The sequence below is a fragment of the Narcine bancroftii genome, chromosome 6 (genome assembly GCF_036971445.1).
Source record: "Narcine bancroftii isolate sNarBan1 chromosome 6, sNarBan1.hap1, whole genome shotgun sequence".
NCBI lineage: Eukaryota > Metazoa > Chordata > Chondrichthyes > Torpediniformes > Narcinidae > Narcine > Narcine bancroftii.
Genome location: NC_091474.1, coordinates 86,252,836 through 86,278,000, shown reverse-complemented (window position 1 = coordinate 86,278,000; position 25,165 = coordinate 86,252,836). Strand labels below are relative to the sequence as shown.

At 37.9% G+C, this 25,165-nt stretch overlaps 1 protein-coding gene and 1 long non-coding RNA gene across 16 annotated transcripts in view; one reads left to right on the top strand and one right to left on the bottom strand.

Annotated features, from left to right (window-relative positions):
- LOC138736315 (uncharacterized) overlaps nt 1–25,165 on the bottom strand; it is a 151,156-nt gene that overhangs the window by 5,397 nt on the left and 120,594 nt on the right. For 4 of the 5 annotated variants that reach the window (XR_011340221.1, XR_011340225.1, XR_011340226.1 and 1 more), the window contains 2 exons: nt 15,862–15,989; nt 329–427 (listed from right to left, as the gene is read on the bottom strand). This is a non-coding gene — a long non-coding RNA (uncharacterized lncRNA). The remainder of the gene's footprint in view (nt 1–328; nt 428–15,861; nt 15,990–25,165) is intronic. The other variant, XR_011340223.1, reaches the window with a different exon arrangement.
- LOC138736314 (ubiquitin carboxyl-terminal hydrolase 54-like) overlaps nt 1–25,165 on the top strand; it is an 89,403-nt gene that overhangs the window by 10,107 nt on the left and 54,131 nt on the right. For 6 of the 11 annotated variants that reach the window (XM_069885609.1, XM_069885616.1, XM_069885605.1 and 3 more), the window contains exons 2-3: nt 19,702–20,643; nt 22,241–22,333. In XM_069885609.1, the coding sequence (XP_069741710.1) occupies nt 20,500–20,643; nt 22,241–22,333 (237 nt within the window). In that variant the 5' untranslated portion in view covers nt 19,702–20,499. Of the gene's footprint in view, nt 1–3,764; nt 3,952–7,331; nt 7,747–19,463; nt 19,481–19,701; nt 20,644–22,240; nt 22,334–25,165 lie in introns of those variants that run through there. The other 5 variants (XM_069885607.1, XM_069885608.1, XM_069885612.1 and 2 more) reach the window with 4 other exon arrangements.

Below are 25,165 nucleotides of genomic sequence, written 5' to 3'. Positions count from 1 at the left end.
AGAATCCATTGAATAGACTTTTCTCTCAATTGTTCAACAATGGTTTATGTAACCTTTCTTTGTTTGCCATAATCCAGAGGCTGTGTTTTTATATCATGTACACAATCTACCCTGTGAGTTCTATCTTCAAGGATTATTAATTACACTTTGAATAAATTGTTTCTGCACATGAAATAGTCTTGTGGTTCACTGCCTATCTCATTTCAGAGGTCAGTACACCCCCAAATTCAATAACAGAAAAACTAACATATTTCCAACTGGAAGTGTGAAATACAGATGTCAGCAAATACAATATGTGGCAGCATGTACAAGAGAGGCCATATCTTACCTCTGTACTTGTCTTGCCTCCACCACCACTATGACTGGGTTTCATCTGTTCATCATCTTCTCTTGTATTCAGTTGATCACTCTGGTTTTCTTCCTGTTACTTGAAATAAAACATAGAAATATAATAAATACACCAAAACTAAAATAATACAAATGGTAAAATAAATGAAAATGACATAAACTCTTGTGATTTATGAGTGTGAATAAATGAAGCTAGTTGTCAGATTTTTTTGAAAAACTTTAACCACGTTCGGGACATTTTATTACCAATATGATTCATGCACAGAATCCATTGGTCAATGTTTTCATAGAATTGTTACAGTTCAGAAAGACTAACCCTAACCCATTTGAGCCAGTTAGTTTTATGCAATCTTATCCCACTACCATTTTTAGACATGTTAAATTCGGGTCATGCCTCTTGGTGCCTTCTGCTGCACTGCTAAATGTTGGCACGAAATGAGTGGGCTAATTGTAAAGAGGAAGCTGTGTCTGTTTATCGGCTCATCCAACAGTTGATAGTAAAAGATAATGATGAAATCTTGAAAAAAAAAGTTTTTTCTGATTAATTTATCAAGCTGTAGTATCACCATCTGTTAATGTAGTCAACTGAAATTTTCCCATCTGTTTATGAACAGAGTCAACTAATCCAGAAATGGTTATTACAATGATGTACTTGAAGCTAGGTGATAGTGGGTACTATAACTTGGAGGAAAGGTAGTGTCTTCTGCTGCCAAGAATGAGAAAGATGTGTTTACTCATTGCCAAATGTATGGTGTAGTATATACCACTTGGATCAGAAGAAGTTGTGATGGGCTCAACATTAAACAGGATGGGTCATATAAATTTGTGGAAACCATTAACAGGTCTGCACTAAAAGCTTCAGACAAGAGCAGAAGAGGGCTTTCTTAAAAAAACAGGAAAGAAAATACAAGAGGACATTGAGAGCAAATGAGAAACAATAAAAAGAACTGGATCAGGAAAGAAAACTATTAGATGAAGAAATCAAATTAAAATTAATTATATTGTCTGAATAGCAATGTTCACAGAGTCTGTAATAAAATAAGGGAACTTGAGGAAATGCATTAAGGACAATAAGGATGGCAAAAAAATGAAGTTTGTTGTTAAACATGGCAGACTATTTGGAGGAGATAGTAAAAAAAAATAGTCGATATGAGTTGGGCAATTTATCAGTAGTGAAAAAGAGAAAGTTCTAAGGAAATCAAAACTAGAATTTACATAGACAGAGAATATGCCACAAAGATTTATTGATGTGAACAGTGAAAGAGATTTGGAAGAAATATTCAGAAAAATTAGGGAAATAATTAAAAAGAAGTGGAATAATCGCAGGATGTCAACTGGCCAACATTAATTAGACTGAAGAGAACATAATGGCATAAGCCAATGGAGTTCTCACCGGGTATATTTGAACCCTTTCTAATCCAATATGTGAAAAGCATTTTTTTTTAAAAAAGGGTACATTTGGATTTGGTAATGGGAGTGTGCCAAAGTTGAGCCAATGTTTAAAAAAAATGGTCATTATTATTAGGTAATAATGACCATAATTTGATGCACTTTAAGATGATAGAGGGACAGCAATTATTTTAAAAAAAAACAGCTTCATGGATACCTTCTAGACAATAGACAATAGGAGCTGGAGTAGGCCCTTTGGCCTGTTGAGCCAGCACCGCCATTTTACAGATCATGGCTGATCACTACCATCAGTACCCCTTTCTAGCCTTATCCCCATAACCCTTAACTCCTTTGCCCACTAGAGTCTTATCTAACTCTCTTTTGAACATAATCAGCGAATCTGCCTCTACCACCCTCTGTGGCAGAGCATTCACAGATTCATACTTCTCTGGGTAAAAAAATGTTTTCTCATCTCCGTTCTAAAGGGCCTACCCTGTATTCTTAAACTATGCCCGCTAGTCCTCATCTCTCCCATCATTGGGAACAAGTAATCCGACTTCACCCTGTCTATCCCCCTGATAATTTTGTATACCTCAATCATGTCCCCCCTCATCCTTCTAAACTCCATTGGATACAAGTCCAGTTTTTCTAGCCTTTCAGCATATGTCAACCCCGCCATCCCTGGAACTAACCTTGTAAATCTGCGCTGCACACCCTCTATAGCTAGTATGTCCTTCCTCAAAATTGGAGACCAGAACTGGACGCAATACTCCAGGTGGGGTCTCACCAGGGCCCTGTACAACTGCAGAAGGGCGTCTCTGTTCCTATACTCCAATCCCCTCTTTATGAAAGCCAACATGCCATTAGCCTTCTTCACAGCTTTCTGAACCTGCATGCTAGTCTTCAGTGACCGGTGAACAAGTACTCCCAGATCCATTTGCTCCTCCCCACTCCCTAGCTTGTCTCCATTTAAATAATACTCAGCTTTCCTATTATTGCCCCCAAAATGGATAACCTCACATTTGCTTACATTGAACGTCATCTTCCATTCAGCAGCCCACTCCCCCAACCTGTCCAAGTCCCTCTGCATTTTCCTGACATCCTTCTCACACCCCACACCGCCACCCAGTTTCGTGTCATCTGCATATTTGCTCAAGTTATTAATAATCCCCTCATCCAAATCATTTACATAAATTACAAACAACTGAGGACCCAATACCGATCCCTGCGGCACTCCACTCGTCACATCCTGCCATCCTGAAAAAGACCCGCTTACCCCAACCCTTTGTTTCCTATTTCTTAACCAATTTCCTATCCATGTCAGCACCTTACCTCCAATACCATGCTCCCTGATCTTGCCCACTAGTCTCCCGTGCGGTACCTTATCAAAGGCCTTCTGGAAGTCCAAATACACCACATCCACTGGCTCTCCCAAGTCCACCCTCTTTGTCACATCCTCGAAAAATTCCAGAAGGTTAGTCAAGCATGACTTACCCTTAAGGAATCCATGCTGACTAGCCCTTATACTATTATTTCTGCCTAAGTGTTCTGCTATTACTCCTTTTATGATAGACTCCAATATCTTTTCCACCACCGACGTCAGGCTGACCGTTCTCTCCCTCCCTCCCTTCTTAAAAATCGGCACCACATCAGCCACTCTCCAATCCTCAGGGACCTCCCCTGAATCTATGGAACTTTGGAAAATGTCGACCAGTGCTTCCACAATTTCCATAGCAACTTCTTTAAGCACCCTAGGATGCAGCCCATCAGGCCCTGGGGATTTATCAGCCCTCAGTCCCAACAATTTACTCACAACCTCCTGTTTCTGGATCCGGATATCCATTAGATCCCCTACTTCCCCAGGAAAGTTCCCCAAGTCTCTTGATACTGCATGACCACTACCCCCTAACTGACCATAACCTATACCCTCCTTGGTGAAGACAGTTGCAAAGTATTTGTTAAATTCTATTCCCTTTATCAATTTTTGTGCTTAACCTTGATTGGTATTGGATCTATATTTTCAACAGGTTTGTGATTCTATGTGCTGCCACAAAGTTTACACCTAAACACACAGCCGCAAAATTGGCAAATGGAGTATAATACTGGAAAATAAGGCTCTCTACTGTGGAAGAGAGGGAGAAAAGAAAATTATTTTTACATAGAGTGCAGTAAATTGCAACACAAATGGATCTAGGGATCCGAACACAGGACACAGTAAGTAATTAATAAGGCGAATGGAATGTTAACCTTGATTGCAAAGGGATGGGGATTAATGGAGAGGTTTTGATGCCATTTTTCTGGAAGCTGGTGAGACCAACTATGGATCACTGTGTAGCTGGTTCCATATTTAAAGAAGAATTGAAAGCAATGCAGAAAGGTTGATTTGGCTATTCCTGAGGTTAATGTATGAAATGGTTAAGCAGGTTGGGTTAAACTCATTTGGCTTAATGAATGTAGAAATGATTTTACCTGAGTTATTTGGAAGCAGGTTTCTGAATAAGAGGTCATCCATTTAAGATTAGCACGAAGATGAGCCTTCTCTGAGTTGTAACTGTGGAATTCTCAAACTCAGAGAGCCAAGAAGAGGAGTTATTGAACAGGCTGTGATTGAGGGATTAAGAAAATGAAGAAATTGAGGGGTTAAGTAAGAACATGGGAAGATGATGCTGAGGTCATGATTTGATCAGCCATGAGCTTATTTAATAGCAGAGCAGGCTCGAGGGGCTGAGTGATCTTTTTTTTTTTGCTCCTATTTCATTTTGAATGTTGACAGGGTATATACCAAAGTACATAGATGAATATGGTCAGGAATAGAATTAGGGCAAGGGGCAGATAGATTTCTAGCTCATGGGAAGAAAGCATAGTTCATCACATTTGGAAAAAGTCTGTAATGGTTCTTAAGGATCAGTCGTGGTAGTTACAATCTATAGTCTCTGTCGTGGTAGTTACAATCTACAGTCTCTGTATTCAAACATTCTATAGTTGTGGTTTATATTAAACTAGGAGAGGAGTGCAGAGATTGATTATGAGGAGACATTGACTTGTAGGATTGACATATATTTGAAAATTGAAGTTCAACAAAAGTAAATATTTTGGAATGAAGAATAGGAAGGCCACCTATCATTCAGAAGATGATAGGCCCTGTGAACTAGGTTCATTATCATCTTATTATACCTACACAACCAGATGAAGCAATGTAGAGAAAAATCACAAGGATCATACCAGAAATGGAAAAGTAAGCATAATAGGGAAATAATTAACAGATTGAGATTCTTCTTAAGAACAGGTTAAAGGATAATCTCATAGAGAATTTAAACGATGAAAGATATTAAAACACTGCACACAGAATGCTTCAAGTCATTGTGTTTATTGGAACAAGAGGCTGGGAGTAAAAGACTATCATCAATAAATCAATAAGAAATTCAGAACAAATTTTTTTTACCCAAAGAAATTTGAGAACATTAAATTTACTAAAATAAGGGATGGTTAAAGTGAATAGTAATTAATATCTTAAAAGGAACAGACTAATGGATGAGAATGGAATACAGCAAAGGGGGTTATGCTGGTAGAGTAGATTTAAAAATTAAGGAACTACTCACACTAACTATCTGAGATGTACAAAACAATATTTGTATAGATTCAATTCTTGCTCTGCATATGTATTGTTTGTATGTGTATTATGTCTGGTTGTGTATCTGCGTGTTTTGCACCAAGGACTGGAGAATGCTGTTTCATCGTGTTGGACTTGTAAATTTGACTTGATAGGAGATGAATGGGGCAGAAAAGCTGTTATGGACTTGTTGGGCTGAATTGTCTGGATGACCTTGAAATTTGTTTTCTAAATTGAGCTGCAGATTTTATCAAGGTTCTTGTGTTCCAAGGGGCTACCTATAAAATGTTCCATTTAAGATATTTGCATTCAGCTCTCTTGAAGCAGTGGTAATTTGGGGACATCAGTGGATGCAATGATATGGATCAGGGCAAAGCTCATTATTTTGCAACATTTTAATATGAAAATATTACAGAAAATTGCTGTTATATTACCACTTTCTGATCAATTCAAAATCTTCTTAAAACTTGAAATCTTCCTTAAAATCTGTGAATGCATGTTCAAATTTCTAACCTATATATTTTAAGTGGCATAGTGGATCAGTAACTTCTGAAAACCTTTTTTTAAACTTTGGAACTAGTGACAATCTCTGTTAACATTTTCTGCCTTAACAATCTCAGGCTCCATTTGGTATAAGTCAGATGTGATAAATTTCTTTTGAGTTACCCTGCGACTATATATGCCACCTAACAAATTTATACTGCACCAGGGAGTCAATTTTCTTTTGCTTGAAATGCTTCTGTGATTTCATGCCAGATTTTAAATCTCTAAATTATTGCAATGCTGTACTGTGGAATTACATCTACATGAATTATGTTTAAGTTGCCCAAACTCTCTGAAGATGTTTAACTGGGAGATCTTTTCTCATGCTTGTTCAAAAACACATTGATTTTCTGCTAAGTTGTCTATTTTATTTTATAACACTAATCTGATCTGACCTTGTCCATTTTATTTCTGGTTGTTGGTAGGATAATTTGAATATTAAGCAAATAATGGACTGAACAGCATCTCTATTTTATTTGAGTGATTAATCATTTTTTGCCATGAAACTTGGTTAATTTTGCCACATTAGAACAGTGAAAAAAATTAAATAGTTTGTTATCTGGCTTCTACATTATGCTTCCAAATGTCAATTAGGTTTAAATAGAATCATAAAATGCCACAGCACAGAAAACAGGCCATTTGGCCCCTCTAGTCTGTTCTAACCATCTCCTTAGTCCCACTGACCTGCACCTACTCCATAACTTTCCAAGCCTCTCCCATCCATGTACCAATCCAATTTATTCTGAAAACACAATCGAGCCTGCATTCACCGCATCAGATGGTAGCCTGTTCCACACTCCCACCACTCTCTGAATGAAGAACTTCCTCCTAAACCTTTCCTCCTTCGGTTTAAAATTGACCTCTTGTATTTATCTTCCCCCAATCTAAGTCCAAAAAGCCTATTCTCATCCATCCTGTCTATACCTCTCAAAATCTTGTCAACCTCCATCAAATCTCCCCTCATTCTTCTTTGCTCCAAGGAATAAAGTCCTAACCTGTTTAACCTTTCCCTGTAATTCAAATCCTAAAGACCCGGCATCATCCTAGTAAATCTTCTCTGCACTCTTGCAATCTAATTGACATCATTCTTGTAGTTAGATGCCCAGAATTACACACAATATTCCAAATTTGGCCTCACCAATGTCTTAAACAACTTCAACATAACATCCCAACTCCAATACTCAGTAGTTTGATTTATAAAGGCTAAGATACCAAAAGCTGTCTTTCCAATCCTGTTCATATGCAACGCCACCTTCAGAGAATATTGTATCAGTATTCCCAGATCTCTCTGCTCCTCCACACTCCTCAGTGCCCTATCATTAACTGTACATCTCCTCCCTTGGTTTTCCCTTCCAAAATGCATCACCTCACAATTGTCTGCATTAAACTCCATCTGCCATTTTTTGTTCCATTCTCCTAGATGATCCAGATCCCTTTGCAAGCTTTGAAAATCTTCTTCGCTGTCCACAAAACCTCCTATCTTTGTGTCATCAGCAAACTTGCTGATCCAATTCACAACATTATCATCCAGATCTTTGATAAATACAACAAACAACAATGGATCCAACACCGATCTCCGAGGCACACCAGTAGTCACAGGCCTCCAATCTGAGAAGTAACCATCCACTACCACCTACTGTCTTCTACACAGCCAATTTTGAATCCCGTTTACAACCTCTCCTTGAATACCTTCTTTGGCTTGGCTTCGCGGACGAAGATTTATGGAGGGGGTAAAAAAAGTCTACGTCAGCTGCAGGCTCGTTTGTGGCTGACAAGTCCGATGCGGGACAGGCAGACACAATTGCAGCGGTTGCAGGGTTCGTGGACCCATGATTCGGAGCCGAACAGGAGTGTGGGTATGACAACGGCTCTGTATACGCTTATCTTTGTGAGGTTTTTCAGTTGGTTGTTTTTCCAGACTCTTTTGTGTAGTCTTCCAAAGGCGCTATTTGCCTTGGCGAGTCTGTCTATCTCATTGCCGATCCTTGCATCTGATGAAATGGTGCAGCCGAGATAGGTAAACTGGTTGACCGTTTTGAGTTTTGTGTGCCCGATGGAGATGTGGGGGGGCTGGTAGTCATGGTGGGGAGCTGGCTGATGGAGGACCTCAGTTTTCTTCAGGCTGACTTCCAGGCCAAACATTTTGGCAGTTTCCGCAAAGCAGGACGTCAAGCGCTGAAGAGCTGGCTCTGAATGGGCAACTAAAGCGGCATCGTCTGCAAAGAGTAGTTCACGGACAAGTTTCTCTTGTGTCTTGGTGTGAGCTTGCAGGCACCTCAGATTGAAGAGACTGCCATCCGTGCGGTACCGGATGTAAACAGCGTCTTCATTGTTGGGGTCTTTCATGGCTTGGTTCAGCATCATGCTGAAGAAGATTGAAAAGAGGGTTGGTGCGAGAACACAGCCTTGCTTCACGCCATTGTTAATGGAGAAGGGTTCAGAGAGCTCATTGCTGTATCTGACCCGACCTTGTTGGTTTTCGTGCAGTTGGATAATCATGTTGAGGAACTTTGGGGGACATCCGATGCGCTCTAGTATTTGCCAAAGCCCTTTCCTGCTCACGGTGTCGAAGGCTTTGGTGAGGTCAACAAAGGTGATGTAGAGTCCTTTGTTTTGTTCTCTGCACTTTTCTTGGAGCTGTCTGAGGGCAAAGACCATGTCAGTAGTTCCTCTGTTTGCGCGAAAGCCGCACTGTGATTCTGGGAGAATATTCTCGGCGACACTAGGTATTATTCTATTTAGTAGAATCCTAGCGAAGATTTTGCCTGCAATGGAGAGCAACGTGATTCCCCTGTAGTTTGAGCAGTCTGATTTCTCGCCTTTGTTTTTGTACAGGGTGATGATGGTGGCATCACGAAGATCCTGAGGCAGTTTACCTTGGTCCCAACAAAGCTTGAAAAACTCATGCAGTTTGGCATGCAGAGTTTTGCCGCCAGCCTTCCAGACTTCTGGGGGGATTCCATCCATACCTGCTGCTTTGCCACTTTTCAGTTGTTCGATTGCCTTATATGTCTCATCCAGGGTGGGAACCTCATCCAGCTCTAGCCTTAGGGGCTGTTGAGGGAGCTGGAGCAGGGCGGAATCTTGGACTGAGCGGTTGGCACTGAAAAGAGATTGGAAGTGTTCTGACCATCGGTCACTAGGAATACCTAGTGTCTGGACTAACCTCCCATGTGGGACCTTGTCAATGGCTTTACTAAAGTCCATGTAGCAGTAGGGTTAAAGTTAAGTTCTATTATGTCTGATCCCTTTTCATTATTGAGTGGCCAGGTATCAGTGGGTTATTGCAATATATTGATTTTAAATAACTCTGAGTACTTGAGGGAGTGAAACGTGAAAGCCTGCTGACACAGTGATTGAAATAAAAAACACAACACTGGAGGAGCTCAACAGTCAGTGCACTTCATATGGCAAAGATAAAGATACATAACTAACGTTTTGGGCTTGAGCCCTTCATCACAGTATGGGTACAGTACTTGAGACCTATTTATATTGATGTTAGACCAGAGATGCATAAATCAGATTAAGGACAGAAGGCTTTTCTTCCTTAAAAATATGAGCTTGTTTGATCCTTGTCAGCAAGTAACACAGCTACTTCATGGTCATTTCTTCAGATACCACTTTAAAACTGAATTGGAATTCTGAAGTGATACTCTCAAAACTTTCATGCCAGGATTTGAAGTAACATTATTATATCCTAAAGCTCTGGCAAACAATCTGTTAATATTGACACTGAATTGTTTCAGTGTCTTCTTGTAGAATTTTGGGCAGGTTTATTTTCCCAAATACTTTTAGATTAATTTCAATTGCTGAAGTGGAGATTCCTGTGATGCATTGGCTAATGATCCTTTCCTCTCACTTTAAACAGTCTGTAGAATATTTATTACATTTTAAAAAAATCCTCCATATTTGAGAAACAAACTCCCTCTGATTTCTGTGTGGGTGCATAGACACTGAAGTAACCCAGGTCAGGAGAAATTCCTTTTTGTGTTTGTCGAAACACAACTATCTTTAATCCCACAAATTGTTATAAATACACAATAGCATTAATTAATATTGCATACTTTGATAATTTGTATAAATGCTGTTAAATGATCTCATATTAATGAGTTGTAATGTTTGTTGAGACATTGCAAGATTCCAGAAAGTATTCAGAAATTTGCAGTAATCAACTGTTTTGATTGTTTATGAAATTCCACTTACTGGGGTTACAGATAAAGGGAGGAGTATGTTGATAGAGGTGGAATGCACCACTGCTCAATGAAAGAAATAAAAAAGAAAAACTTTATGTACAGTACATTTATATCTCCCATGGCATCAAAACATATGAAGATCTCTTGTGAATTGTAGTCATTGTAACTGATGAAATGGCTCAGCACAGTAACAAGAACAGAGGCCTGTGGTGGTCCATGCCACTACTTATCTCACCGGAGCTTTAGAGTCATGGGTTTCCGCGGGCCCGGGAGTTTTCAAGGAATTAGTGACACTAAGGCTTCTGGGAGCCATGTCATTTCCGGGAGTCATATGACGTGGGGAGCGCGCGAATCTCAGATATTTGAACGACTGTAAGAATGCCATTAAACTGGTCCGCTTATCGGCTCATAACATCTCTTGTGTTGTTTGTTGCTTCACCACTCGCTACAGTGGTGACACTCTGCAGGCCCATATTTTTTGTCCGTGGCATTAAAGCAACTCAAAATGTCACAATTTATCATGAGGTAGATTGTTTGTGTTGTAAAATAATCAGTGTTCACTGTACAAAGATAAATGTTTAATACTTTCTCAAATATCTTTTCCCTGTCTGATTTTCGAATATTGCTTGAATATTTTTGCTCAATTAACTTTTAATTTTGCTTAAACCATACTCTGAAAATGTGCTAAAATGCTAATTCATAATGAGCCTCTTCATTCCAACCTCTAAATTATTAAGATTTTTTTGCTCTGCATTGTTGTTATTGAGCTATTTCATTTGAATAACTGTCTAAGTATCCTTTAATGACCATTGTGTAATTCTTTTGAGAGGTATGGCATGATAGTGTTGGGGACCAGTGCTTCTGCTTATCATGTGGTTTGGCTTTGTAGGTTAGTTTCTATGGTAACAGTGTGTTATACAGGGACAGTCATTTGGAATGAGTTATGGTCCATATATTCTCTTAGGCAATATAATAATCCAGCCAGTGAGATATTCGAATTGGTATATCTAGAGAATGTACTGTAAATATATGATTTAAAATACATAACCAAAGCTATGGTCTTCATACTTACTCATAAAAAAATATTTCCTGTTAGAATTTGAATTATTCTGTCTGGAAAAATGGATTTAAACTGTTGCTTTTTGTCATGATTAATGTAGCAATTTTCAAAGCAAACTTATTATCTTGCGTCTCATTTTTCTCTCTCTCCTGAGAGATGAAGGGCCAGATATATATTTTAAACATGAAGGAATTCATAGTCTTGTTGTCTGGAAATTATTTCAAACTCCATTGTCTTCCCACCTTTTATACATTTCTTCAAACTTTTCATTTAGTTTAGGTGTAGTTCTGAATGGTGTTGGGACATTTCTGATATTGTGGGTGGAATATAATTGAGTGTTATTGGCAAATATATAACTACTTCTTAAAAAAAAGTATTAAATAAATAGAACTTATTGATTCATAAACAATGAAATGATTTTGAGTAGTACACAGTATAAAATGAATATTTTATACAGGGATTAGTTTTGATTTTTGTGTTTTCAGCTTTGGTAATAGAACAAGTGTAAGGAGAATCACAGTCAATGTTTGTACTGTATTGCTAATTTTTATCTAGTTATCTCGGCTGGAAGAAAATAATGACCTTGTGTCTACATTTATAAATGAAGCTCTTCGTAAACTGCAATTAGATTTCAAGCTGGGACATGGAGGTGAACAGTTGTACATTTTTTTTACATCTAGTTGTTGACTGTAGCACATTGATCTCATAACAACTTCACCTATGGGTTCTGTTTTGCATGTGGAAATTTGCCCTACAAATTTGGCCAGTGGAGAATTCTAAAGCAGAATATCAGTGGAAATTTACTGAATGATTGTTTAAGTATACAAGGTTGCAAGGTATATGTTGTGTAACTATGGATAGAAAGTTAGCAATGATCAAAGACCATTTATAAATTGTATTTGCATGTCTGGTCAAAAAGTAAAATATAGTTAGTTAATGTTTGTAGGTAAGAACTGTAAACATTATATAAACAACAAGGTAGCATAAAGGCATTGCAATTACTGATGTATTTTTTGGTGGTTGTTGGAGAAATATGTGAGAAAAACAATCTGAGGCTAAATGGACAAGACAAAGGGGATAATTCTGAACTTCAGAAGGACCAGGGTGACCACCCACCACTCAGCATTAATAGATCAGTAGTGGAAATGGTAGAGAGCATCACGTCCCTCAGAATCCACTGAAGAAGTGACCTATCCTGGACATAAATTTCCTCACTTGCCAGGAAGGCGCAACAGTGACTGCGCTACCAGCCACCATTATGTTACCTTTCTACAGGACCTCTATTGAGAGCATCCTGGCAAGCTGCATCAAAATACTATTGCTGTACAGCATCAGATCAGGGGTCAATTCACAGGATCATGAGAGGATCACTGGGGTCTCCTCCCCACCCCCCCAAATCAATGTGATTTACTGGGATAATTGTCTAAAGAGAGCTTACAAAATCAGGGAGGACCCTTTCCACCCTGCACGTAGCATCTTTCAGCTACTCCTGTTGAGAAGAGACATAGGAATATCAGAGCCAGAACCACCAGGCTGAGAAATAGCTTCTTCCCACGGGCAGTGAGACGGCTGAATGACTGGTGAACTGCTTATACAAACCCTCTGTGACTCAATTATTTATTTAACGGTAATATTAATTTATTTTAATATTTGCATGTGTGTTTATTTAACATTGATCTGTATGTGTGTTTGCAACCGGGGATGGAGAATGTTGTTTTGCTGGGTTGTACTTGTGCACTTGGATGATAGTAAACTTGAACTATAGAGCAGAACTCTGCAGTGGGATGTTTCTTCACTGACAGTCCCACAGGATCAAGGATGACTTTCTTCCTCTATGGCATTGACAGTACCGGTCCTGAATGAGATTAATGTAGGAATTGCAGATTCTTCCATAGACGAAGCCGAAAATAGCTGACAGGGCAGGTGAGTGGCTGGTTGTGAGGTGATGTACAGTTGCTATAGCATGCATAGGTTATGTGGTTCATGATATTGAGGTTCTCAAAACCATCCAGTATATTCCTTTTCCACTTTGAGTGGTCCCATGAATGAGTGGAGATGTTGCGTGTCTTCAAAAAGGATTTGAAATCATCATTAAATCTCTTTTTCTCCATCTACTTAATAACCTCCCAACCTGGAGCATGGAGTAGTTTCAGGAGTCTGCTGTAGAATATACAGAGGACATGGTCAACTCAGCATAATTGATTGAAAGAAACTAAGGCTTTAGTGCTTAGAATGATGGACCTGAAAGAGGTCACTGAGGTTGGTTGGCTTATCCTTCCATTAAATTTTAGAGGATTTTGTGGAGACAACAATGTTATTTTACCAGCACTTTAAAATATCTTGTGTATTCAGTTCAGGTCTGAAAAGCATAGAGGAAGACTGGGATTTTTTTTTTGCCCTGTAGTTCATGAATTTTGTGTCAAGTCTAAAATCTTGGTGATTCAAATACAGTCTTCCTCAATTGTCCTGATTGAGTAACTGCATTTTGAAGATTGGTAAATTTCATCATTAATATCTTTGGTGTGTTTAAATGGAAGTCATGCCAGGAAGTGGAAATAAGATATTTGTATTCAAACATAAAATTTTTGCAAAATTTGCAAAACAAGATCTTTTGCAGATAAGTCCAAGATGTGAAAAGTATTAATATATACATGGCAGTAAATGGAAAACCAAAACATTACAATTTGTTCTATCTCTCAGGATGTTCTGTACTATGTAAGATAATGATTGTTTCAATGTAGATGACTGCATGAACCTGAGATCCTGATTGAGCAACTTGTTGACATTCTAATCCCATGCGAAGATTGCTCTGTCTGACTTTGTTTTAAAAACATCGTTCTTTCATTTAGAACAGTGGTTTTCAAACTGTTCCCCTAAACTCACATTCCATAGGTCCTCTGTGATTAGTAAGGGATTGCTTAAGGTGGTAAGTGAGTGGAAAGAAATTATTTGAAAACCATTACTTTGATTGTACCTTATTGACTCGTTATGTGCACGGTTTCAAAGGAAATGGGCCAATGACAATTTTTCTCAAGCAAAATATTTCAGTAACAATTGGGTCTAGACCAGTGGTTCTCAATCTTCCTTTCACACTCACAATAGACAATAGGAGCTGGAGTAGGCCCTTCGGCCCGTCGAGCCAGCACCGCCATTTTACAGATCATGGCTGATCACTACTATCAGTACCCCTTTCCATACCACCTTAAACAATCCTTTAATATTCACAGAGCACTTACGGCATAGGGATTGCTTATTGTGGAATGTGAGCTCAGGAGGGCAGTTTGAAAACCACTGATTTAGAAGCATACTTATGGTAGGACATGTTTGAATTTTGGGGACATGAAGTTTGACTGTTTATATTTGCAATAGCATTTTAAAAAAATTGGCAGTACAATTAAAGTTTAATTTATGAACTCTAGACATATATTACTTTATTAAAAGTACAGGTATGTGCTGATTAATGATCGTTCGGGCAATGTCCGACCGCATATATGTTTGTGGTCCCATTATTATTCAGTTACCACGAGCAAATCTGCAGCAATTTTGATAAAAGCGAAGGAAATTGAATACTGTATACCCAGACTAATCCCACTGCCCTACATTCTCCCCACAGCTCTGTATCAGTCCCCGCACTGATCCTCATAGCCCCATGTCGGTCCTCACACTTATCCTACTGCCCCGCTCTCTTTCCACAGCCCCGTGTCGGTCCCCACATTGATCCCACTGACCCTCTCCTCACAGCCCAATGTAAGTCCCCACACTGATCCTACTGCCCCGCTCTCCCCCACAGCCCCACATCAGTCCCCACACTGATCTCTACTTACAAAAATAAAAGTTTACAGGTACACTACATTATCCCATATAGCTTTGCTAAGTATATAATATGGTGTTCGCACAATGTCCACATTGCAAAATGCCCAATTTCACAGAATGGTTCGTGGATGTTAAGCAGCACATAACCGTACATTAAAACTCCTAAAATCTGGTCTGCTTGGGGATTAGATCGGTTTGGATTTACCGGATTCTCAGGCAGTACTTTTAAAATTTGAATGGAGTTAATAAAGAAGAATTGAGCAGGAACATTTTGATAGTTAATTAATGAAACTTTTTTTCACATAAAATACAAAATACAAATTAAAAAAATATTTATTGTTCATTTCCGTTTCTTCTCTGCACCCACATAAAAGCCTGGTAAATTTTAAAAGTTTGAGTTTTCGAGATGCCTGTAATCTTGGGTGGCCCAGATTTCTGGCATCCGGATTTTTGGACTTTTACTGTACACTAAACCATGTTATCTAGAATGAATTCAAGCAACTGGGGGAAAAAATTGCGGAAAATAAATGGGTAAAAGATACAGTAGTTTAAAATTGGTGTATCTCACCATTCGTTGCGACACGCAACCTCAAACAAGCAGAAAATTCACTTACCCAGCATCGACCAATCCCTGTTGGTGCCAGATACCAGGGGTTTTACTGTATTTGGATTATTTCATTTTGAAAAGGAATTTGGTGCACCCTTAACTGACAATTGTACATACTTTATTAGTGTTCTAGCTTTGAACTTGTTCATTAAACGATAACAAGAGAATTGCCTGACTACTAAACATTTCAGTCAACCTTCAGGTGACAACATAGAAGTGAAACAGCAGAGCTACACTTTGCTTAAGCAGCAAGTTCTGTGAAAAGCCCTGTTTATTAACTGCAATTTCCTTTTGGTACCTTGTGTGTAGGATTCACCGCATTAATATTGATATGAACTTTCCATTCCATGACTCCTGAGGGTCCATTGCTGTATTTCACGTCTACAGTCATACTGTTGTTTGGTGGAAAAATCAGCTAGTGACCTACTGGAAAATGGAGAGTACAACTTTGGACCATTAATCATTAGTAATTTAAAAACATTTTAAAAATAATAATTGCAGCTCTCTGTAGAGCAGATATGAGCAATTTTTGCTCAGCTCTCAATAAGCTCTCATTTGCTACTATATACAATTTCACTATAAGAGCGCAGAATGTCATTCTTGGTATTTCAAATAATTAAAAAAATATATTCTGCTTGGGCTTTTCTGAAATATTTTAAATATTTTATTACTTTTTATAAAACCTATGGCTGAATTTGGGAGTTAGTAGAAGATTGGTGGCTCTCCTGTACTTTGCCTGTTGATCTCCTGCGGAATTGCTCATGGTCAAAAGTGAAATTTCACCTCCAATGGTTTATTATTCTTCACGATTACTTCGGTAATACGTTTACTGCTTTTGAATCTGTTTGTCGATGGGGGATTTTGTGCAAGAATGAACTTTCGGGGACACCGGCCAAGTCAGTGATTCTACAGCTGCCTCTGAGGCTCAACAAGGAAGGGTGAAGTCAGACAGCAATAGTGGCAGTTAGGGAAGTTAGATGACCACAAACATGACACCGATATGGTGTGTTGTCTCCTGGGTGCCAGGGTCAAGGATGTCTCTAATGGCTGCAAGAGTACTCTTGTTGGCAAGGGTGAACAGCCATAGGTCATTGTGCACATTAGCATCAATGACATGGATAGGAAAAAGGATGAGATCCATTGGAGTGAAAACGGAGATAGGAAAGATACTAAACACAGGAGCTCATGGGTAATGATCTATAGATGCATAAAGCCGAACAAAGAACAATTACAGATCACAGTGTTACAGTGACTGTGGAGAAGAAACTGTCTTTAAGCCTGTTGGTGGTGATTTCTCTCTCTTGAACCTCCTCTTCAATGGGAGGAGGGAATAAAGAGTGCATCCAGGATGGGATGAGTACTTCGGTTTGCACACTGCCTTTTTTAGGCAGTGGAAGGTGTTAATGGAGGGGAGGGATATTTGCATGATGCTCTGAGTTGCATTCACTACCTTCTGCAGCATCTTGTAGTGATGCATCCAACTAGGCTGTTTTCTAGATTGCTACCTGTAGAGTTATTAATGGATTTATTGAATGTCTGAAGTTTTCTAAGGAAGTTAAGGCATGATGTTCTCTCTTGACCATTGCGTCAAAGTGGGTTTTTCCAGGTTAGGTTGCCGTAAATGTTTCTTTCCAAGAACCTGAAACTATCCACTGTCTCCACTTCAGTGCCATTGATATGGACAGGGGACTGGGCTCTACCTCTGTCCCTGAAGGCTATGATCAGCTTTTTTGTCTTGCTGATATTGAGGGAGGGTTTATCATCTTTCAATATTCTTCCCCCAGTAAAATGTACTGGTGCAAGCTAAGTTACATACAAATTATGTGTGTAAAATCATTCACTCACAGTAATATAGGTTCACATGTGTGACTGATAGCAACATTGCTTTGGAAACAACAGAAACTGTTAACCTCATAGGACTGATTTATGAAAATGATTGTTGGGTTTAAGTATTCAATTATGTATGGCTTGTTTTCTCATGAATTTAGCAAGTTGAGATGTAATTTTTAAAATATTTAATTATTTTTTAAAAAATTTAGGCATACAGCATGGTAACAGGCAGTTTTGGCCCAAGAGTCCATAACCGCTCAATTTACACCCCATTAACCTACACCACACCACCCCCCCCCCCCACCGATACGTTTTGAACAAGGGAAACTGGAGCTCCTGGAGAAAACCCACGCAGACATGGGGAAAACATACAAACTACTTGCAGATGGCGTGGGTTCAAACTCTGGTCCAGTCCTGATCGCTGGCACTGTAAAGGCGTTGCGCTAACCTCTATGCCAACTATGGTGGCCACACACCAACCGTGCTGCCCTAATGAGGCTGTTTCAAATGATGAAAACATTTAATAGAATGGATGTAGGCAGATAAGTGAAGACACGAGACTACAGATGCTGGAATCTGGAGCAAAAAACAAACTGCTGGAGGAACTTGGCGGACAAGCAGCAGCATCGATAGGAGATAAAGAGCTCTGTGCCCTTCATCAAGACTGAGTGCATTTGGGAGATGGCCAGTATAATGAGGAGAAGGTGAGAGGGGGTAAACGAGGGTAATAGTGCTTTCTCTTGAGGAGAGAAACCAGAACAAGAGACAAAAACTTAAAATTAGAATTATGTTTCTCTGAGGATGAAATCGGGAAGCTCTACTTAATATAAGAGGTACTAGAAGTTCTGAAATTCCCCTCCTAACTGTTGTATTAATTGAAACTGTCAAAATTGAAATGGCAACTTCGGCGTGGAATTTGGAGTCAAGCCCGGTAAATGAAATAAGGTATGAAGAAAATGTGGAAAACATGAAGCTAAAATTGTGAACTGAACTTGCATGTTTCCTTGAGGCTGATGCTTGGGGCTCATAGGTGTGGTAAATCTCCCCTTAGTTTCTTTTGATTTTAGTTTTGTGCAAAATTACTCAAGAGTTTGATGTGGACTGACAAGGCATTTGTGATACACTGAAGAGACAAAACAATGGGATTTTTGTCAGTAAATGCATAAAACTATAACTTTATTCATCCTTGATCTGGAAAATGAAAAGGGCTGCACTTTTCTATCATGGCTGCAATGAGGATTAAAATATGAAAAACATGGTAAAATAATTGTGGTTGAATCAGTGAATTATTCAAACAGATTGAGTGAAGTTATTCATTATGACTAAATACAAGAGACTAATCTGATTTGTGATAGATTAAAAAAATCCTGGAGAATTGATTTCAAATTTGCTTTAGTTACAGTGGCAATGACAGCATTCAAGAATAAAATAACATTTATCCAACTTCAATGAGTCATTAGGATTTGTATTATCATCATTTTAAAAGAAAATTATAAGATGGTTCCTGATTTTCAAATTTCCATAGTTTCAATTTGACTAACTTTGATTGATTCAAGTTATTAGATAAGTTGCGTAAAATAATTAACTGTATAAAAAGTGTCTTTTTTCATGGAAACAGTCCCTTTTTGTTAAGCTATCACTCAGTTTTTATTTTAAACATTGGGATAAGTGCCCTGTAGAGGTTACTGAGCTGACAATGTAAGGAAGCTGAACAGCAGTTAAAATGACACCAATTGATGTATTAATGACTGAGTTCTTTGACCTGTCATGTTCTGATTCCCATCATTAATTGGCAGTCTTATGATCATAAAAATATTTACATTGACTGTTTTTCTTTCTGTGTGTTGCCTTGATGTTTAAGTATCACCTTTTTTTCTGCAAGATTACTTCTGTGCTGCTAAAGTATCTGTCATTTCTATTGGCAAATATATGTAGGCATATTAATTAGAGTGTGACTGTAGTCATGTATTATGACTGATGACTTCACCATTGTGTGATTTGCTATCCTATCTGTTGGCTATTGCCTGAGTCATTTGTATTTAAAGGTTTAATTGTTTGCAGTGGAGGCTGACGTCCTTTGAGGAAGTGTGAGTAATACATTGTTTTTCAATTCATTGGGTAACTGAAGTTCCTGAAAAGGTTTCAATGAGTTCTGAGTTTTTCTTGTCCTTTGGATTGACGTGGCATACTTCACGGGAGCCACCATTAAAGAATATTTGAAGTGTGACAGTACACAGTCATCTCGCATCTGTGCAACCTGCAGAAGTTAAAGTAAATCTCATTTAACCAATGAACTCTTTTGTTTCAGATTTTTGTCTGATAAACTCCAACTGATTTGAACGATTTACCAGAAGAACAGACCACAGGGAAAGGGAGGGACTTGTCAGAGTGTGCTGACTTAGTCCAACTAAGCCTCAAATACTTGATTAATGATCTTGAAAAGGATTAAGTAATACTTTGTGGAGTTTCTGGCTGCTGGTGCAAAACAATGAGTTCATAGCCATCTTATCAAGGAAGCCTAGTCAAAGGCAGAAGGCTGAACAAAATAAGGAATACATGATGCAACAGTTAAAGAAGTGCTCTGGCAGAAGGTGATGTGTTTGCATTTTCCTGAGATCTCCCTGTGCTTTACAGAACATGAAGAATTCTGAAATGAACTCTGTATAACTGTGACTTCTATTAGGCTATCAAATGTTACAGGATGATGGGATTGTGAGTTTAAAAAAAAAATCTGCTTGTGGTGCAATGAAGTTTCACTGCATTTAAAACACTGGAGATGGATTCCTGATTCAAATCGATTGTGGAATTATACAACTCAGATTGAAGCTATACAAGAGACAAATTTAAAATTTACTGTATGTTGGAGCAAAAGGAAGAAATGTCTGCTACGGGTGTCATCTACAGTTATGTAATGGAATTTCAAGGAATAGATGCTCATGGACTGCCCCAGTGATGAATTTCAATGGCCATTCGTAGGACAACCTGATGGAATTCAAATTTGTACTTTCTAATCTAATGTGAGATGATTTTCCCTTTGTGTTAGCTGCTACTGGAAACAGCAGTTTTTGCTATAAAACACTGTGTGAGAGTGTTTGTGACAGCTAAGATGTCCTGGAAGAAGAATTATTTCACACCAAACAATAATCTGCAGGGGATGTTTATGCCCCGGAGCACAACTTCTATCGCGGCAAGTAAAGGACTAATGAACGAACCTGGACAGAACAGCTGCTTTCTCAATAGTGCATTACAAGTGAGTAGCTCTTCATGGTATATCTGAAAATGAAGATTGCATCTATTGATGTTTTAATTTATGGGTTTTATCTTCACAAATTGATATTCCAGGGTAATTTTTTAAAATTGTTTTACCTTTGTAAGTTCAAAGACTAAAGTGTAACTTTCTTCTTATAAGTACATCACTCCCTTGCTGCACTTCATTAATTAGAATATTTGTTCAGATACTTGGAGAAATTCTAACCAGATAGAAGAATGATGACTATTCTGATTACTTAACGTTCAAACACAGTTTTAAATGCAATCTATCGATTAAAATTCTTGTGTGTTTGGTGGAATCATTTTGGTTTTAATTAAAATCTACATAAAATTCACAATTGAAATATTTTTCCTAGCTATCTCAGTTTTGTTAGATTAATGACGCCAAGTTTCATGACTTACATTTGACTTTCCTCCCATCTCCATTTTTTTTATCCTCTTGGGTGCATCTGGGACATGTTACTTTCTTGCAATCTAACTGAAATGAAGAACTCTAGTTGCAAGAAGGGTTCAGGAGTGTATGTGATGTTGAACATTGGTCCATGTATTCCAAGCTCATGAACCTTGCATATTAATTTAGCAAGATAGTTGAAAGTCAGATTTTATTTTTCCAGATTTTATGTGATATGCAAGGTGAAAGAATTTGTCATTTACAGTAAAAATCCTAAAATCTGGACTGCTCAGGGATTGGGTCAGTCTGGATTCTCGGGCAGTACTTTTAAAATTCAAATAGAAGGAGAATAAACAGGTAAATTTTGATAGTTTATTTACAATTGGTGTACATTCCATTTAGATACTGTTAACATTGGAGTATGGTCGCTCACTGGACATGTATTAGGACTAGCAATCCCAGACATGGACCAATAATCCAGAGGCCTGGGGTAATGATTTGGTGACACAAGTAATTGAAATTTAAGCATGGCAGCTGGATGATTTTAACTCAAATAATCTACAGTTTAAAAATAATATTTTTATTTTAACAAAGACCATCACAGATTGAAGACCCTGGATCACTGAATTTTAGGGAAGGAAATTTGATGACATAACCTTTACACTTCCAATTTGGGAGACATTTCATTGCTCGCAGAAGTCATTAACTTCTAAAATATAGGAGTGAACCACAAATGTTGGTTTTCCCTGACATATCCTATCTTATAAATAAATGAAATACAGTAAATAATTCCAAAATGTAAGCAGAACACATTAGTGGCTTAAATGTTTTAATCTTTGCAGATGATACCAGTGTATAAATCTACAGATGTCCTTTTGTTAAGTTTAACAATTACACTATCCACTAGAAACTTCTGATGTATATATGTCAGTCATTAATTAACAATGGGGAAATTGAGAGTTCTTTAGGCATATGTTAGCATAGATTTAAATGGTCTGCAAACTCTCTGTCTTGTTTTGCAAACAGGTAAGAATTCAGAGAAGGTCATTCAGTTAAAAGCAGGTTGGGGTTAGGATAACCTCATTATGCTTTAATTAAAACAAATAGTTTTTACAATATTAATAAAAATAAGATTTAAAAGTGTAATTGAAAAACCTGAGGTATTTCCATAAACATTTCTCCATAGGTTCTTTGGCACCTGGATATTTTTCGAAGGAGTTTCAGGCAGTTGACAACCCATAAATGTATGGGGGATTCCTGCATCTTCTGTGCACTCAAGGTAGGAGATTTGCACAATGCTGATTATTGTAATAATTTATTTGAATTTATTTACTATTGTTTGTTTTGCTTTGTGGTTATGATTTAGGGAATTGTAATGTATATTTAGGAAACTTGCTTATGGTTGATGGTTTTTCGAGTAGTTAACAAGGGATGCTGACTGGCTAAAATTGAAGAATTAGTTATCAAACCCATCGCCCTATCATCTTTGATCTAGAAACTACTTTGCTCTTGGTAACTTTTTGAAAATCCTGCCAATATTTCTATTAATTATTGCATTAAAGCAAAATTATTTTTTTTGAAGAAAATATTTCAGAACAATGCCGCAGAATTATTTAATTTCATTATTGGTCGGACTTTGTAGTTGTTGAGAAATCTCCTCAGAGATTTGTGTTAAAATGACATAACCACTAAATGTGGTCAAAGTTTCGTCTTTTGAGCATGACGGCTTTCAAAGAATGACTTGATGCTCTGAGATTTTGCTGTGTGATGCCAAATGTTACATACTATCAATGCTTAGACTACAAGCTACTTGAAGTCTTTTTACTCAGTTTGGTTTCGTTTGGCTTTCAATGCCTCCTGCTGGTTGATCTTCTTTAAAAGTGTAATGGATTGTCTGGCATTTTTCAGATGGATCTGAGTTTGTTACAATATAATTCAGATCTTGTGATTTTACACACAAAGAGTTGTATCCTGTAATCACATTATACATCTAATTTTTCACACCTTGAGAGTCCTTGATATACCGTATATTTCGGCATATGCAAGTCTTGAAACCCTCAAAAATTAGGGGTCAATTTATACGCCAGATACAAAAATTAGACCTTAATTTCAATTAAAAAACCGCTGATGTAGAATCTGTGTATAAGAATACCCTGAAATCACCTCCCCACCATGCACCGCCACTCCCCGACACCTCCCCACCACTGCCATAACCCACTCAGACGCTTTACAATTGTAGAATCCGAGGTACCTGCTCCTGCCCGGGAGCCTGAGGTCCCCACTCCTGCCCAGGAGCCAACACGTAGCCATGGTTCCTGCACTGAGCACAGTTGGGCAGCATGGCAACTTCTTCGATGTGGACAGCACTGTACCCTATGTTGAGAATGGAGTCGCCGTTGCCGACTCCAGCTGCAGCCAATGCTGAAGGCTTGGACCCAGCACCATTTTACATCTTCCAGGCCAGAAGCAAAGGTGTTTTTTTAACTGTTTATTTTAACTTGCTTAATAAAAGATTTGTTACTTAGCAATTGGAGTGTTGTAACAAAGTTTGAGTTGTTGCTGGAAGGCCCCATACTCCAGGCTCCAGCATGATCCTTGCAGAAAATTGGAGGGTCAACTTGTATACCAAATATATGAAAAAACCATGAAATGGGGATCTGACAATCTGAAGGTCAACTTATATGCTGAAATATACGGTATTTGTACATAAATACAATCTGAAATACATCTTCCAAATCCTTACTTAATGAATCATATCTGCCTTGGGACCAATACTGGTGCCTTTTTTAAATTTCTATTTTAATGACATGGTCCACATTTTCAGATGGTACAAAACTTGGAACTGTGGTATACAGTGAGGAAGAGAGTAATAGACTGTAGGAATATATTGATGAGATGCCTGAAATGTAATACAGTGTAGTTAAGTGTTGCTTTTCAGCAGAATGAGTAAAGACAGAGATTATAAACTAAATGTTACATGTGTCCATGCATGAAGAATAATTTGAAGCCTATTTCCTGTATGTTGCATGTCAATGATATACTCTAATGTGCAGAGCAACTGGTTGAGCAGATCTGTAAATATTTGATGAGGAAATGCACATATTCTGAGATGAACAATCACTGAACTTTTGTTATTGGATTGTAAATTTTAAAACAAAATTAAAATCTCTTGCAGTCAAGGCAATTTTTAAAACCTAACTGGGAATATTCAAAGTGTTAATATTTATTTGCATCAAGAGAAAAAGAATTGAATTCCACTTTATACATTTGTTTCCTTGAGTTAGTCTGAAGCTTTGATCAAACATAAGTGGTGTCATGGGGTTGGTGCCTTTAAATTAAGCAAAGAAAGACTACCTGTAAGTATCCGAGTCCCCTTGTGATCATAGTAAACTTGGAACTTGTCCTGTTCAGCTGGAAACTTGTTATCACTCAATACTTCAGTCAGAAAAAACTTGGTGAACCTGTACTGCTGTTAGTCCTAGTTATGCATCAATGCTAAACTGTGAAATAATTCACGCCCAATGACACGCCAAAAAACTGGCTTGACAGACCAGCAGGTTGTTAGTTCAGGAATTGGCAAATGATTCTAACTTCTGTGCTTAATAATTGAAGTTACAATCAGGAAAAAAAATCTTAGTTGAAAATAAACATGGCTACTTTTTAAATGTTTCCATTCATTTTGTCAACTAATTATTCTATCAGACCCACAGAGCAGCTAATCTTGTTTCTCATTTCTGTAATGTTTGAACATTTGAGTCTTTCCAGCAATTTTTCATTTTTGCAAATGTACATTCTTGTTTCTTGCTGATTGATTCTTAATAAGAAAAATTAGAGAACCACAACAGTATTATTATTAATCATTTTAAGATTAAATTTAGAGCCAAAAACATAATAGGAATTTACAGTACTTTTATTACTGTAAATTACAGTAGTGATTGATCCAAGATTATGGAGTCTCAACTAAATTCACCTTCATAGGCATTGGAAAATAGGTGAAAATAAAGCAATCGTCCTGGCTAAATTGCATATACAAAATAATTGAGTACGAACAAGTTACTCAGACCTCCACCATTAAATTAGCCAGGATTCAAAATAATGCAAAGAACTCAAC